General features: G+C 37.4%; 1 protein-coding gene across 1 annotated transcript; it reads right to left on the minus strand.

The window, feature by feature from the left end:
• Positions 1-699: 699 nt before the first annotated feature.
• Positions 700-17,213, minus strand: CD3D (CD3 delta subunit of T-cell receptor complex). Its single transcript, XM_074302258.1, has 6 exons — positions 17,002-17,213; positions 7,175-7,201; positions 5,206-5,424; positions 4,611-4,739; positions 1,112-1,155; positions 700-862 (listed from the first exon to the last, which is right to left on the minus strand). The coding sequence occupies exons 1-6, from the start codon at positions 17,084-17,086 to the stop codon at positions 797-799; spliced, it is 570 nt and encodes a 189-aa protein (XP_074158359.1). The 5' UTR covers positions 17,087-17,213; the 3' UTR covers positions 700-796.
• Between the last annotated feature and the right edge of the window lie 801 nt (positions 17,214-18,014).

An 18,014-nucleotide genomic window follows, 5' to 3' on the forward strand; every position in this document is an offset into this window, starting at 1 on the left:
GAATTTTAAAGTTCTTTTCATTTTACTTTTTCTTATTCAGGATTTGGAGCATTTTTTTTTCCAGAGAGATGCTAATAGCTTGTATTTTCTCTCTTGAAAACTGTATAATCATATCTGTCAGGAGGTAATTCTTTAATGTTATAGCCCTAATTTGACAAACAAGTTTGTAGGAACCAAGAGAACAGAATTAGAACAGGAAACAAGAGGAACCCAACTAGAAGGAGAACAAAACTGAGATCAGCCTGTCAGTTGAAACTAGAAAACTGGTTACCTCTTCTCCCCTCCCCCATGAGTTTCAACAGGAACTGAGTCTTAAGGTCCTCTTGATGTTGTAGCCTCCTCCGCTCATGACATCATGGAAACCACTACTACTTCTGTGGCCCTGCTCTGGGAACTCAGAACCCTACACCCAGCTGGAGGGAGGGAGGGAGGGAGACGGGAGGGAGGGAGATGGCAGGAAAAGTTAGAAATAGAGCTCTGGGAGGAAGGGGGAAACAAAGGAGGGAAAAGGCTGATCATTTGGTCCTTGCCTAAAAGCCACGGGGTACTGCAGGATTTGATACTAGGAAGTAGAGTAGACTGGCTACTATCAGAAAGGCAGGGACTCAGAACAAATTCTCAGAAGGCCGGGGGCTTGGCAGAGCCAGTATATTCCCCATTCCTTTTTCAGGAACCAAGCAGAGCCCAGTAGGCATTGACTGAGTGAAACAGTAGAGGATTTTATTGGCTAAATAACTTCCCAAGTTGTCAGCATGTGGCTGGCCAGGGTGCTGTTCCAGGTCATAAATTCCAGTGCTCACTTGTTTCTAAGTTGTTTCCCCCCAATGTAACTATACGAGTTGTCATCTCGATCTCTGAGAGGCTAAAAGATAAAGGGAAGAGAGAGTGAGGTCAGAGGTTTTGTGTTTCTTGTGTTTCATCTTTTGAAAAAGAAATCTCTTTACAATTCAGAGACAACCCCCCCCACTAAAGCTTTTGTTCATGTTTTCCCCATGCCATCTATTACAAACTTCCCAATCTAAACCTCATCCATTTCCATCCAACATCAGGTCTTTTTAATCCCCCAGATTCAATTTCATTCCTTCTATACTCATTCCTCTTCATTTCTCACCTGGTAGAGGGCATCATTCTGCATCAGAATCCGCTTGTCAAAAGCTGGTAAAAGAGAAACGCAGAGAAGAAAAGTCAGTGGAAGCCAACGCACAGGACAAACAGATGTCCAGGACATAACTGGAAAGGACTGAACCCCATATTCTGCATATTAGCCCACTCAGGAACATTCTGAGAGTCCTGAAGTCCTTACCTTCCTTTATTTCCTTTGGGTTGATCTTATTTATTCATTGTTCAATAAATATTAAATAACAACTAGATATAATAATATAATATGCATGTCATATTTATAACATATATTATGTAATATAATAATAAGATATTATTACCCTCAAGGAACTGAAAATCTACTAGAGATAATAAGATCTATAGGAATAAGAACTGGACTTGTAACTTTATTAGTGTAAATAATTCCCAAGAGAGAGAACTCCCTGTACCGAAGCACTTTTCTCTTCAAAAATTTCCAGTGTCACAGAGCCAAATATGCCAAAGGCAGGACTTGAATTCAGGGCTTTCTGGCTCTGAAGTCAGGCTTCTGTCCACCATGATGCACAGCTTCTCTTAAGATATGTACACAAATAAATGTAAATTAGAAAATGGTAACTAGATGAATGACATAGAACCCTATGAGATCAAATAAAGAAGAGATCACCTCCACCTAAAGGAGTCATGAAAAGCTCTATGAAAGACATAGAGTTGGAGCTGTACCAACAGGTTATCAATAGATGGAGATGAGATATTATGGAGGAAGGCATTTGAGGAGTATAAAACAGCAGAAGTATGGAAATATGAAAATCTAGAATAATTTTAGAGAATGCTTAGTAGGTTAGTTTGCTTGGCATATAAAAAAAATATGGTACAGATAGATGATAGATGAGAGATAGAGAGATAGAGAGATAGAGAGATGTAGAGTAAATATGAGAGTAAGTACTGTTATAAGGTAGGCACTTAATAAAAGGTCTTTGATTGCTAGGACTTGTTAAGAGAGATGAATTATGGAAAACCTTGCATCTTAACCTGTTGATTATTTAACAATGGCAATTCTAAACATCTTTTTTTCTTTTTTCTTCAAGTCCCCATCTCCATCCTCTCCAGATCACTCAGAATATATCCTCATCTCCTACTTTATTTAGAAATAAACCTTTGCTCCTCCATTCTGTTAATTCTCTTGATGTTCTTACTTAGTTTCAGAAGAAGAAATAGCTATCTGATTTGCCAAGACTAACTCCTACTCCTTGGTAAGCTAAAACCCACTGGTCCCTTAATTTTGTTCCATCTACAGCTTAATAAATACTTTTTCACTCACCCATTCATTCATCTATAATTCCCTCTTTTTCATGTATCTTAATCTCTCCTCTTCTTTTTGTCTAGAAGCATTTTCAGATCTCCTCTATTTTATTTTTCCTTTGACTTCACTAACGAAAGAGGCAGGATAGAGTAGTGGAAAGAACACTGGATTTGGAGTTGAAGAATCTGGATTCAAATCTTCTTAATTGCATACTACAAGGTATAATTTTGTGCAAATCATTGCCTCTCTCTGGGATTCAGTTAACTCATAGGGAAGAAAAATTACTATATAATTGTGCTAGAAAATGAGACTATTGGATTAGATACAAGGTGTTTTTCAAGTTTAAAACTATAATCCCATGATCTCTTTTCTCCTTCAGGCCAAAAAAAAAAGGTCTACACAAGCTATCTCTATTTCCTGACCATCTACTCATTCCTCATTCTTTTGTAATTTGACTTCTGGTTTACTATGCCACTAAAAGAGTTCTCTCCAAGAACACTAATGGCCACCTTATTGCCAACCTCATTTGTCCACATCTTTCTTTGACCTTTCTGTATATCCTGTTGAACACCTTCTCTTTTTTGACACCCAATGCTCTTTAGATTTCTCTGCACATGGTAATTCTACCATCTCTCTGACTTCTCTTCTTTCACCCTTCTTATTCAATCCTTTCTTACACACTTAATTATTAATGCCCTCCAAGGTTAGATCTTTGGACTTCTCCTCTTTCTATATTTCCCCCCTTGTTAAACTCATCTACTCTCATAGTTTCAGTCACACCTCCTAATTCCTATTGTTGTATTTCCACCCAAATTTTCTCTTGTAGCTCCACCTACCTGCTAGAATCTCCACCTGGATGTCCTATCAATCCCTTGAACTCAACATGTCCAAAACTGAATTTACCTTTCTCCTAAACTTGCTTTTTTACCAATCGCCTTTATTCCTTTATTCCATCTTCTCAGTAACCCAAAATAGGAAGCCAACTTTGACTCTTCCATCTCCTTTATCCTTTATATCCAATTGTGGCCAAGTCCTACTGATTCCACCCTATCTATCCTCTTCTCTCTACTCTTACTGCAATTCATGTATTCATGACTAGACTCTCCTAATGATGTCCTGTTTGGTCTTCCTGACTCCAATCTAGTCTTCAAATCCATCCAAGCCATTGCTGCCCAGAAAGCTGATGAATGCTCCACTGACCACATCACCCTTCTTCTCAGAAACTTTCAGTATTTCTCTATCTCCTATCAAACAAAATAAACTCTTGACAACTTTGTACTCTAGTTCCCACTGGTTTTCCAGTATCCCATGCCATTTCATATTTATATTATACTTCATGTAGCTATTACATTCTACCTTAATAAGATTGGTTTCAGTCTTCTGTTCTCAGCTTGCCTTAGATTCATAGATTATTGCATAGGATAGATAATTGGAAGGAACTATAGGAATCATCTATTCCAACCACTTCATTTTCAGAAGAGGGAATTGAAGCTCCAAGCAATCAAGGGATTTGTCCAAAATCAACACATCAAGTAAGCAGCACAACTGGTACTATGTCTCCTGAGTACTAATTTAGTGTTTCTTCCATCCAGTTTTATACTCTAGTCTCCATGCCTTTGCCCCCATATGACTCTGTCTAGAGTTCCTCTGGCTCTCAAGTGCCATGTCCTTTTCTGGGAAGCTTTGTATATCCCCTAGTCCCTATCTATCTGGAAATAATATTTCCCTAATGATTTTAATCATAGTTCTTTTCCTGAATGTCTCCCTTATTTCTTTGTTACCTATATCTATTTCTTTCTCTGCCTATATTAGATTGTAAGCACTTTCAAAATGGGATCTAAATCATATCTATATATTTCTAAAACCTACTCTGAGTATATAATTAACAAGTGTTTGGTGAATTAAATTTATCCTGTAAGCAGAGATGATTAAATGGTCACTTGTTAAACAGCAGAGTAACATGATAGGAGAGGAGGAGCATCCCAAGAAGCATATGTGGGGATGGGCTCATGCTCTGCCCCTTGATAAAGGACATACATAACCATGCTAATGAATATTGATGGATCCTCATCAAAACTTCATATTAAGAAATTCATCTAGAAGAATGAGCCTCATGGAAAGCCATGCTTGTGAATAGTTGAACCTAAAAGATGCCAACTTTGTCTCCTCCCCTTCGAACTAGCTTGTGCATGTCAGAGCTCCTCTAACTCACCTGGAAGATGCCCCTCCTCATGCCCTGCAAAGCAGTAGACTCCAATAGCCAGAATAACTGTGGCAATAATGTCAGCAATCAGAATACCAAACAGAGAGCCTGAGGTCACTTCCACACAGTTCTGGCACACTGTAAAGAAGAAAAGGACAAATGCCCCTCAGAGACAAGAAATACTCCCTAAAAGACACCCTTGCCTACCTCAGGACTACAGACACAGAGACCCCAGCCCAATGGAAGACCTACTTATCCCTACCACACCTCCCCCACAAAAAATCTCTCATCCCAAAAATCTATGAGGAATACCTTGAAGCTCTCAGTTTTGGAAGAGAATGAGCCAGAAAGTTTTCCTAAACATGCCAAAAGTTGCAAGTCATAAATTGTCTCCTAAACTCTATCCTGGGAGCTGAGCTTTCTCCCTCATTCCTAAAACCATGGAAGGCATATTTTGGCTCATATGGATTGTTTTAGCTCAGGAGGACTTGGATTTCATCCCTTACCATAATCCTGCTCTAGTCAAGAAGCTCACAATCATTACAAGCAGGAAGAAAGGGGTCAGGGGTTAGGATTTAAGTATGAAAGGGAGAGATGTTCATACTTCGATAATAAATATGCAGGACAGGTGACTCCTTGCCATTGTTGCCAGTACACTTAAATATTCCTCTGGGATCCTGGATTCTTTTTCCCAAGTCCACACTTTTATTACTTGGGTAATCTTCTGATGATTTCTCCAAGTGTATCCATGAGAATGCTGTGCCATTACATTTCAGAAAGATCTTGTCCTCTGATTCCACCACTGATATGTATAAGGATTCAGCTGGGGAACCAAAATGACAATATAGTTATTCAGGCCAAGGCCAAGAAGCAAAGTGGGGAGAGAGATTGGGGAAAGGGAAGAAAATAGGGAAAAAACTATTCATTTCCACCACTCCTGTTAATGAGTCAATAGGCAATCAATATTGTAGTAATCATGTGTTTTCTATAAATCCAAGGCAAGGAAAAGATACACAGACCCTATTCTCCAAGGAGAAACAAAGTCTGACACATATCAATTAGAGAAAGGCTAAACCAATGAGGGTGTTCAAATGGAATATCATTGTGCTGTAAGAAATTATGAAAGGAATGATTTCTGAAAAATCTAAGAAGAAACTTCCATAAATTGATGCAAAGTAAAATATAAGGAGAAATAGGAGAATAATTCATACAATAATGAAAATGTTTTTTAGATGAATAGCTTTGAGTTATTTAAAATTTTTGATAAAAACAGCAGTGAATCATGATGCTAGAGGCATCTCCAGATGGCAAATGCTGCTGGCCCCTTGACAGATAGGCAATAGATTCAATGCAGACTTAGACGTAATTCTGGGCATAACAAATGTGGGATTTGTTTTGGTTGACTAAGTATGTGTGAAAAGGAAAGAAGGAAGGAAAGAAGGAAGGAAGGAAGGAAGGAAGGAAGGAAGGAAGGAAGGAAGGAAGGAAGGAAGGAAGGAAGGAAGGAAGGAAGGAAGGAAGGAAGGAAGGAAGGAAGGAAGGAAGGAAGGAAGGGAGAGAGAGAGAGAGAGAGAGAGAGAGAGAGAGAGAGGGAGGGAGGGAGGGAGGGAGGGAGGGAGGAAGGAAGGAAGGAAGGAAGGAAGGAAGGAAGGAAGGAAGGAAGGAAGGAAGGAAGGAAGGAAGGAAGGAAGGAAGGAAGGAAGGAAGGAAGGAAGGAAGGAAAGGAAGGAAAGGAAGGAAAGGAAGGAAGAAATCTAATAAGACACAAAACTTTAGCAATTGGAATGGACTTTTGAACACTCAAAAAGTATAGCAAAAGCAAAGATATAGCACAACTGAATCCATGTGCTTTGGGGGCAGGGCTCAGTGTCAGAGAATCTTGGCATAGGAAATCTTTTCCTATAACATCCCCCAGCCTTTTCTAAAAGACCCCCAACTGAGGGAAATTCTCTGTGAGACAGAGATAGACTCAGAGCCAAAATTTGTTTCTCTTAAATTCCTACCCAGTATTCTTTATTTTATCCTTTGGGGCTAAGCATTAAGTCATAATCTTGTTCCCCATGACAGACCTTAAAATACTTGAAGACAGCTCAAGATTTCTTTAACTCTTCTCTTCTTCATAATAAGCATTCCTAGTTGGATAAGATTGATCTGGGAAGATTTCCAGGAGGAAGTGAGCACAGATTTAAAGTAGGAGAAGGACTTTAATAGAAGATTGAGACAGACAGACCCCTGCTGAAGGAGTGTCTCCTATTATCCCACCTCCCTAACCAGGATGCCCCTGTTTGACAGGATGATTTATATTTACTAGCTCCATAAAACAGACACACTCCCTTTTCCTTTCCCATTAGTCTTCCCTTCCCCCTCTCCCAAAACAGATTGAAAATACTGAACAAAAGATCTCTGGTTGTCAGTGTGAGATCAGGGTATATAATAGCTTGCAGAGACCTTAAGGGTTGGGGTAAACAACCCCTTGCCTCCAAACTACTCAATTACCACTAGTCACAGGCTCTAATTCTCTAGAATTCAGTGATATTTTGTCTGCCCAGGTTTGGAGAATCCAAACAATTTACCTTCTTCATCAGCCTGAATCACAGAGCCTGTAGAAAGAAAGAACATAGATTCATCTGGTTAGAGTCTGTTCAAAAAACAAAAAAAGTACTTAAGAGACCTGAGGTGCCTTTTCCATTCAACACAACAATTTTTTGTTCTTTCATTCCCCTCTATATCCTCTTAGAAGTTCACTATACTATATTAAGCAAATCCATATGTGTGTGAAAGTGAAAAAAAAAAATCTAACTCCCTAACATCTCTCTCCCTCCTCCCTCTCCCTCTCCCTCTCCCTCCTTCCCTCCCTCCCTCTCCCTCTCCCTCCCCCTCTCCTTCTCCCTCTCCCTCCTTCCCTCCCTCCCTCTCCCTCTCTCCCTCTCCCTCTCTCCCTCTCTCCCTCTCCCTCTCTCCCTCTCTCTCTCTCTCCCTCTCCCTCTCCCTCTCCCTCTCCCTCTCCCTCTCTCTCTCTCTCTCTCTCTCTCTCTCTCTCTCTCTCTCTCTCCCTCTCCCTCTCCCTCTCCCTCTCCCTCTCCCTCTCCCTCTCCCTCTCTCTCTCTCTCTCTCTCTCTCTCTCTCTCTCTCTCTCTCTCTCTCTCTCTCTCTCTCTCTCTCTCTCTCTCTCTCTCTCTCTCTCTCTCTCTCCTTATCTCTCTCTTCCTCTCCACAATCCTTAATAGGAGTGGGGTTTACAAGTGTAGAACATTGCTTATAACATCAAATTTTTTTTTCAAACCACTAATTGGTTTTGCTGGATTTTTTTTTTCACTTCTCTTAAAAAAAAAAAATCTTTGTTATAAAGAATGAATCCCTGAAAGAGACAGAAGAGGCAATATTAATAATATAAAAATAAAAATATATCAGTGAAAAAAATCTATTTTAAAAATAAATTTTTTAAAGACATGGATCATGCAACTCTGATAGCAGCTTAATTTAGCTTTTACCCTTGCATGATAAATTCTTGTTGAATTAAACTGAATTGAGTTTCCATGAGTTGGACCCTAGATTTTTAGAGGTAGGAAGCAGGAGGGGAAGGAGATAAAAATTCAGAATGACACAATTTTCCAGCCAAAGACAATTGAGGAGGTTGATACTAGAGTTCTGTGTCACAGAGGTGGGGGCAACAGATGGAGGCAGGATCCAGTTCAAAGTATACTGAGGCAATATCATCAATAGACTTCGGAGGCAATTGCTACATGGCAGCATCAGCAGCTTAGAAAGAGATAAGAGAGGATCCTTTGCTGGCACTGATTTGCAACTTTGTGAGAAGTTCCAGGTCCCAGTTCCAGGATGGAAAGGAGCACTTGTAATCAATCATAAGGGAGCAGAGGTCCTGATCACAGTTTGAAGACAGAAACACTAGTGTTTGTGATTACAAAAGAGCAGGGCACCTAGTTACCATTCCTGAGCCAAGAGGAGTGCCAGTGCTTGTATCTGCAGAGGACAGTAAGCTCTTCCTATATAAACAAGAGTACAGACCAAGACAGCCGTGACCCCACCTCTTCCTGGATCACACCAACTTAGAAGCACCAAAAATTTGCAGATCCCCAGAGCTAGCTCTGAAAACAGCAGCATGAAAAAGCCTGAAGTTTGGAATAGTACTTCCCCACCCTCAAGGTAAACAGAATACAACTTTAAGATAAAATTGACAGTCAAGAAAGAGACTGAAAAAAAAAAATGAGCAAATAACAACAACAATAACAAAATGGATATTAAAAGCTATTTTACTGGCAGGGAAGACCAAGACATAAACTCAGAAGAAGCCAACAATGTGCAAATAGCTATAAAGGCCCCAAAGAAAAATGCTACTTGGATCCAAGCTCAATAGGAATTCTTTAAAAAATTAAATCAGGGATATGAAGAAAAAATTGGGGGAGGGGGGATAATAGTGAGGCAAGAAAATTATGAAAAGAAAAATAACAACTTGATAAAGTGGCACACACACACACACAACACACACACACACACACACACACACACACACACACACACACAAATGCTGAAGAAAATAACACTTTAAAAAATAGAATTGGCCTAATGGTAAAAAGAGGCACAAAAATTCACTGAAGAAAATAAATCCTTAAGAGCAAAGTAGGCAAAAATGGAAAAAGGGATATAAAAATTCACTGAAGAAAAGAACTTAAAAGCAGAATTTATCAAATGGAAAAGAGGTACAAAAAGCTCAAAAAAGAAAAATAATTTCTCAAAAATTTGAATTGAACAAGTCAAAGCTAATGATTTCATGAGACAATCAAGAAACAATAAAAACAAAGTCCAAAGAATTTTTTTAAATAAAAGAAAAAATGAAATTTCTCATTAAAAAACAACTGACTTAGGAAATAAATTAAGGAGAGATAATTTAAGAATTATTAGACTTCCTGAAAGTTATGATCAAAAAAAGAGCCTAGACATTATATTTCAAGAAATTGTCAGGGAAAACTGCCCTGATATCGTAGAGGGTAAAATAGAATTGAAAGAATCCAACAATCTCTAAAAGAGATGCCAAAATAAAAACTGTCAGGAATATTCTAGGTAAATTCCAGAACTTCCAGATTAAGGAGAAACTATTACAAGCAGCCAGAAGAAAATCATTAAAAATGTGGAGTCAAAGTCAGGCTCACACAAGATTTAACAGCTTTCATATTAAAGAAGTACAGGGACAGATATTCAGAAAGGCAAAGGCACCAAGACTACAACCAAGAATCATCTCCTCAGCAAAACTGAGCACAATATTTCAAGATATTAATAAAATGTTTAATGAAACAGATTTTCAAGTGTTCCTGGTGGAGAAAAAAAAAAACAGAGCTGGATAGAAACTTTGACATTTGAACACAAGACTTAAGACAAGAATAATCATAAGAGACTCAGAAAGTTAAACCGTTTATATTCCTATATAGGAAGACACTATATATAACTCCTAGGAACTTTATTATTCTAAGGACAGTTAGAAAGAGTCTACTACATATACAGAGAGAACGAATGAGTCATTCATGTTGGAATGATCTCCAAAAGAATGAAGAGGTGAGAAACAAAAGAAGGGAGAGGTAGAATGGAAAAATTGTTCTCACATAAAAGAGGCTTGCAAGGAAGAGCTTTTACAATAGAGGGGAAAATGAGGGTAGGAGTGATGGGCAATGCTTGAACGTCACTCTCATCTCATCTTAGGTGGGTATAAAAATCCATCTTACTCAATAGAAAGGAAAAGGATGAGAAAGATGAGGAAAAGATGAGGAATGGGAAGATTAAGGAGAGGGAAGAATAAAGGAGGTAATGGTCAGAGTCAAAACAGACTTTTGAGGAGAGAGAGAGAAAGAGAGAGAGAAAAGGATAAACAGAAGAAAAATGAATGGAGGTAAATATACAATAATTATAATTGTGAATGAGAATAGGAGGAGCTTACACATAAAAAAGGAACAGATACAGAATAGATCAGAAAACAGAATCCAAAAATATACTGTTTACAAAAAAAAAAAAAAAAAAAGACAAAAAAAGACAATTGAAACAGATACACATAGAGTTAAAATAAAGATCTGGAGCAAAATTTATTATGCTTCAGTTGAAATAAAAGAAAAACAGATAAAGCAAAAACAAAAATAGAGATAATCAGGGAAACTACATTTTGCTTAAATATAACATAGACAATGAAGTAATATAAAAAAATTTTACAGCAAATTTCTCTGTTAAAGGCCTATTTTCTCAAACATATAAGGAACTGGGTCACGTTTATCAAAGAAAAATAAAAAGCATTCCTTAATTGAAAAATGGTTAGAGTAGATGCATAGACAGTTTTCAGAAGAAATCAAAGTTATTTATAGTCATATGAACAAATGCTCTAAATCACTATTGATTAGAGAAATGCAAATTAAAACAACCACCTCATACTTATCAGAAATAATAAATGGTGGAATGGATGAGAAAAAATAGGTATACTAATAACCTGTTAGTAGAATTATACACTGGCTCATTCAGGAGAACAATTTGGAACTATGTCCAAAAGACAATAAAATTGTACATACCTTTTGACTCTGCAATATCACTACTAGGTCTATATGCCAAAAAGATCACAGAAAAAGAAAAATGGTCTATATGTACAAAAATATTTGCAGCTGCTCTTTTTCTTGTGACCAAAAATTGAAAATTGAGGGGATTCTCATCAATTCTCATCAATGACTGAACAAGTTGTGGCAGATGATTGTGATAGAATACTATTGCCTAATAAGAAATGAAGATGGCAGTGGTTTCAAATAAAACCTGGCAAGATCTATATGAATTGATACAAAATAAAGTGAGAAAAACGGGGGGATCATTGGACACAGTCATTGCAATAATTTATTGATATCAACTATGATGCTTTGTTACTTTAGCAAACAGAGACAGAGACAGAATCAAACAGAAAGAAACAGGAAGAGAGCTACATGGAAAGAGGGAGAGGCTGAGAATATCCAGTGACACCAAGAGAATTACACTAATCCTTCTGTTTAGCCTTATCTGAACTATTTATGATACAAATATTAAAAGACAGCTAGGTTTTGTTTACTCCAGAATGGGGCATTCAATTACCTTTGTTTACCTCAGATAAAATCTAAGAGGAAGACTGGAGGGTGGACAAGGGAAAAGCATTTATTAAATAAATGTCTATTATTATATATCAGAGCAACTAAGTGGCATATTAGATAAAGTACCAGATCTGGAGTCAAGAAGACTCATAATTCTGAGCTCAAATCCAGCCTCAAATCCTAGCTCTGTGACCCTGGGCAAGTCACTTAACTCTGTTTGCCTCAGTTTCCTCATTTGTAAAATGAGCTGGAAAAAAAAATGATAAATTATTCCAAAATCTTTAACAAGAAAACCCCAAATGGAGTCATGAAGAGTTGGACATGACCGAAATGACTAAATAGCAACTATGTGCCAGGAACTATGTTAAGTGTTTTACAAATATTATTTTATTTGATCCTTACAACTGCAAAGTGGGTACTATTATTATTCCCATTGTATAGTTTCCTCAACTAGCAAGTCTCTGCAGCTGAATTAAAATTCAAGTCTTCTGACTCTAAGCTCAGTATTCTATCCCCTGTACCACCTAGTTGCCTCTAGCAGGGACTCCCCCAACCCCCTCAAATATCTGTGTGCTGTCCAGAACTAGTCTTTTGATATTCTGAACTGGTTGCCTCTGACTCTAATTATCTAAAGCAAAGAAAAGACAGGAGATGGTGATAAGAAGAATGTATGTTTTATAACTTTTTTTTTTACTTAAGTGAACATTCCATTAATGGTTTGTCTCTTATCATTAAACCTTTTAATTTGGTCAACTTAGTGTGAGGCTTTGTCTCCTTCTTTGTCAAACGAAAATCATAGACAAGATGACTTCTATGGTCCCTACTAATTCTAAATCTACAATTTTAGGGAAACCTATGTCTTTTGAATACCTCAAATCTGATGCGAATATCCTGTCCTTATTTCATGTTGATTTGTATTAGATTCAAGTCACAGTATGGTATTTTCTGACTCTATAATTTAGGAACTAAGGAAATAAAAGGACATCCTCTAGATAATACAAAAAGCTATGTTTCTTGAATTCTTCAAGTATTAGTTTAGAGATGCTAAAGATGCAAAGATCTTTTTCAGACTTCTAAAGCATTCTTGACCTCTCAAAGAACCTGTTATACCTTCTGTGACTTCCTTATCATGGTTCCAATATGTCGTGAGTTGGCATAAGAAATTAAATGCTAAAAAATTATCCATGTATATGTTTTGAAAATAAAAAGCTTTAATAAAAAAAATAAATTAAATGTGAAATTTTTGAGAGTTTTGCAGAAGCAACAGACAACACACAAAGCCAGCATATTATACAAAAAGTTCAGAAACTCAGAAATGCATGAAATATATGTATAATATTATTCAAAGTCAATATATTTTATCTTTTGGTATTGGCTAAGAAATAGACTAGTTGATCAGTGAAATAGGTTAGGTTCACAGGGCAAGATAGTGAATAAAAATAGCAATCTAGTGTTTGACAAACCCAAAGATCCCAAATTTTGGGATAAGAATTCATTATTTGACAAAAACTGCTGGGAAAACTGGAAATTAGTATGGCAGAAACTAGGCATGGACCCACATTTAACACCACATACTAAGATTAGGTCAAAATGGGTCCAAGATTTAGGCATAAAGAACGAAATCATCAATAAATTGGAGGAACATGGGATAGTCTACCTCTCAGACTTGTGGAGGAGGAAGGAGTTTGTGTCCAAGGGAGAACTAGAGACCATTATTGATCACACACCTATCAGATTGGCTAAGATGACAGGAAAAGATAATGACAAATGTTGGAGGGGATGTGAGAAAACTGGGACACTGATACATTGTTGGTAGAACTGTGAACAGATCCAGCCATTCTGGAGAATGATTTGGAATTATGCTCAAAAAGTTATCAAACTGTGCATACCCTTTGATCCAGCAGTGTTACTACTGGGTTTGTATCCCAAGGAAATACTAAAGAAGGGAAAGGGACCTGTATGTGCCAAAATGTTTGTGGCAGCTCTTTTCATAGTGGCTAGAAGCTGGAAGATGAATGGATGTCCATCGATTGGAGAATGGTTGGGTAAATTATGGTATATGAAGGTTATGGAATATTATTGTTCTGTAAGAAATGACCAACAGGAGGAATACAGAGAGGCTTGGAGAGACTTAAATCAACTGATGCTGAGTGAAACGAGCAGAACCAGAAGATCGCTGTACACTTCAACAATGATACTGTATGAGGATGTATTCTGATGGAAGTGGATATCTTCAACATAGAGAAGAGCTAATCCAATTCCAATTGATCATTGATGGACAGAATCAGCTACACCCAGAAAAGGAACACTGGGAAATGAGTATAAACTGTGAGCACTGTTTTGTTTTGTTTTGTTTTGTTTTTCTTCCCAGATTATTTTTAGCTTCCGAATACAATTCTTTCTTTGCAACAACAACAACAACAAAATTCGGTTCTGCACATATATATTGTACCTAGGATATACTATAAGATATTTAATATGTATGGGAATGCCTGCCATCTAGGGGAGGGGGTGGAGGGAAGGAGGGGAAAAACTCGGAACAGAAGGGAGTACAAGGGATAATGTTGTAAAAAAAAAAATTACCTAGGCATATGTACTCTCAAAAAAATGTTATAATTATAAAATTAATAAACATATATATATATATATTTTATCTTTTAATACCATAATAATTCAGACTTTGTGGCAGCTAGGCAGCACAGTGGATAGAGCACCAGCCCTGAAGTCAGGAGGACCTGAGTTTAAATCTGGTCTCAGACACTTCCTAACTGTGTGACCCTGGGCAAGTCACTTAAACCCAATTGCCTCAGCAAAAAAAAAAAAATATATATATATATATATATATGTATATATATATATATATATATATATATATATATATATATATATATATATATATATATATATATATATATATATATACGTTAGTGTAATAATTCAGACTTCTCTGCTAGGAAGGGACGATAAAAAAACTTTTATGCAGATTTTCCAGATTACAGGGGTGCTACATCCCTAACCCTAGAAGTGATAACTATGCTTCACAGGGAAACTTCAGTTACCCCAGGGCAATTAGTGGGCTCTTGATTTGTCCCAACCTTTTAATTTTTACCTTGATAATATAAGACTCCCCACCACCATACATACACTTACATACTCAACACTAAAACAACTTGAATCATAGTCACTTTCCAGAAAACAGCATACATCTGCTGGGAGTCAAGTCACAGAGAAAAGAAGATGGAAAATCTGACTATCCCCTCTCTTTCCTCCTCTGCAATATTTCAGAGGGCAAGAGACATTCTCCATCTTGCCCAGGCTCTCGAAACCAAAAAAGATGAATGAACAAATTGATTTCTCTCTTAATTCCTTATTCTGAGCACCATGTTAATCCAAGCTAATGAGTTAACATTGGCCAATATGATTGTATATAATTGTAGAATCTCAGAACTGGAAGGAAGCTTAGAGATCATATTGTCCAAGGGTTCTTTTTTGTGTCCCTAATTCCTGATAATACCTGTGGACTTCTCAGAATGTTTTAAAATCCATTCAATTATAAAGGAAATGAATAATATTAAATATAGTTATCAAACTATTTTTTAAAACCTACAAACCCCAGATCTAATCCAATCTTTTCATTTTACAGATAAGGGATCTGAAGTTTAGCAAGATAGAGACGTTTACCAAAGGACACATATATAGCAAACTAATGACAGAGCTTGAATTCCTAACTGCTGAGAGTCTTCTCAAAACTGCACTAGCATAAGAGGCTCCTCACTGGCAGGACAGCAGTGCCTTAGAGACAGACAGTCTGGTAAAGTAGAAAAACACTCTTTTTTTTTTTAAAGCTTTTTATTTTCAAAATATATGCATAGATAGATAGTTTTCAATATTCACCCTTGCAAAACTTTGTGTTCCAAATTCTTTTCTCTCTCTCCTTTATCTCTACTAGACAGCAAGTAATCCAATATATGCTAAACATGGGCAATTCTTCTATACATATACATATTTCTACAATCATCATGCTGCATAAGAAAAATCAAATCAAAAAAGGGGGAAAAAAAGCAAATAACCACCAAAAAAGTTAAAATTCTATGTTGTGATCCACACTCAATCCCCACAATACTCTCGCTGGCTGCAGATGGTTCTCTCCATCATAAGACCATTGGAACTGGCCTGAATCACCTCATTATTGAAAAAAAAATGTCGGAACACTCATCAGAATTGATTATCATATAGTATTGTTGAAGTATATAATGATCTCCTGGTCCTGCTCATTTCACTCAGCATCAGTTTATGTAAGTCTCTCCAGGCCTTTCTGAAATCATTCTGTTGGTCATTTCTTACATACAGAACAATAATATTCCATAATATTCATATACCACATTTTATTCAGTTATTCTCCAACTGGTAGGCACTGACTCTGTTTCTAGTTCCTTTCCACTTCAAAAAGGGCTACTACAAACATTTTTGTACGTGTGGGTCCTTTTCCCTTTGGTAAGATCTCTTTGGGATACAAATCCAGGAGAGACACTGCTGGATCAAAGGGTATGCACAGTTTGATAACCCTTTGGGCATAAGAACTCTAACTCTTAGAGCTAGTCAATATGGATGTGAATTCTGGTTCTGCCCCTAAATTAGCTGGGTGACCTTGAGCAAGGTATTTCTATTTTCTCTGACAGTTTCCTTATTTGTAAAATAAAGATAATACTTGTACACCATCTTCACAGGGCTGTTGTGTCAAATGAGACGATGTGCTTTGTCAACCTTAGAACAGTATTTAAAATGTAAACTATTATTAATAAGCCCAACACGAGGACAATAGAATCCTCTAATGTGATTGTGTCAGACTCAAACAGAAACAGATCCATGAAATAGCATATTGACTTAGAAAACCAAAAAAAAAAAATTAGCTATGTTGTATTTTTGTTTACTTTGTTAAACATTTCCCAATTCTATTTTAATCTGGTTTAGGCTGTACGAGGGAGTTTGAGGGTGGCTTGGCAAGTCGATGCCAGTTTGATATTTCTGCATATCTGAGATTCCTGGCTTTGGCCAACTGGGACAAAGACCCCACAAGGGAAGGGGAAGGAAGTAAAGCACTGATATTAGGCTCTGTCCTTGTTAACATCTCCTTCTCTCACTCCTAGGGGAACTCCAGAAAAACTGAGGCTCTAAATATGGAAAATAAATTTTTCCAAGGACCTCTTTGTTTCAAGCTGGGATGAAAGTATCTTATCCTAACAGGTGGCTTCTCCCCTAAGTTGCCTCTCTTGTCCCACGCATCCTGGGGACCTTACCCTGGAGAAGAATGATGGTCAGGATCAGGCCACACAGACACAAGTCCCACTTCATATTCCACCTGTGGACCTTCTGGAGAACCATGGAATCATCTGCCTCGATGAAAGTCCACTCTCTCTCTTCCTGAACTCCTCAGGCCTTCCAGAAAAGGTGAGAGATACTGAGCAGAATCCAAGTTCACAATCACTTCTTTGAACCGGTGAGTGATGAGAGATCACCAAGAGTGCTCAGGGTTGGGGGGGGAGGGAGGGAGGGAGGGAGGGACAGGAAGAGAGCAGGTGCAAACTGATCTTTCAGTGCAGGGAGGCTTTAGATGCTGGGTAAAGGGAGGAAACAGGGTAAAGAAATATGCTAGAACTCTTTAAGAAGAGTGTGGAATGTTTAAAGCAAAGAAAAGTAGTAGAATTATAAAGACTGAGACTGAAGTCTTCTCTTACATGAAGTAATAGGAAAAATGAAAATAATTATCATTATATACAGTCAGTAAACATTTATTGAATACCTACTATGTGCTGGATATGACACTAAAAGATGGAGATACAAAGAGAGGATAAAGGCAGTCCCTATATTCAAGGAGCTCACAATCTAATGAGGGGAGACAGCAAATAACTATATACAAACAAACTACAAAGAGAAAAACCTGGAGATAATTAAGGAAGAGAAAAATTAAGAGAGATGGGGAAAGGCTTTCTATAGAAAGTAGGATTTTAGTTGAGACTTAAAGGAAGTCAGGGAAGTCAAGAGGTGGAGTTGAGGAAGGAGAGCATTGAAGTCACAAAACAGTCAGTGAAAATGCCAGGAGTTTTGAATGTGAGGAAAGCAAGCAGAGATTGTAGAAGGGAGCAAGGTGTAAGAATACTGGAAAGGTAAGTGGATCGAAGTTGTGAAGAACTTTAAACTCTAAAAAGAGGTTATTACATTTGTACCTGGAGGTTACAGATTTTTATTGTTGTCATTCAGTCATTTCAGTCATAATGGCTTTATGAATGATGAGAAGGAGAGGGATGCAGGA

The sequence above is a fragment of the Sminthopsis crassicaudata genome, chromosome 3 (assembly GCF_048593235.1).
Source record: "Sminthopsis crassicaudata isolate SCR6 chromosome 3, ASM4859323v1, whole genome shotgun sequence".
NCBI classification, from domain to species: domain Eukaryota; kingdom Metazoa; phylum Chordata; class Mammalia; order Dasyuromorphia; family Dasyuridae; genus Sminthopsis; species Sminthopsis crassicaudata.

What these genes read in the sequence shown, in the direction of transcription:
- CD3D (XM_074302258.1), bottom strand. Translation starts at nt 17,086, where the DNA reads ATGGTTCTCCAGAAGGTCCACAGGTGGAATATGAAGTGGGACTTGTGT. An exon ending in CCTGCATATTTATTATCGAA is followed by an intron (nt 4,740 to 5,205) that starts GTATGAACATCT and finishes TCTTCTTTACAG; the next exon opens with TGTGCCAGAACTGTGTGGAA. An exon ending in TGAGGAGGGGCATCTTCCAG is followed by an intron (nt 1,156 to 4,610) that starts GTGAGTTAGAGG and finishes CTCTTTTACCAG; the next exon opens with CTTTTGACAAGCGGATTCTG.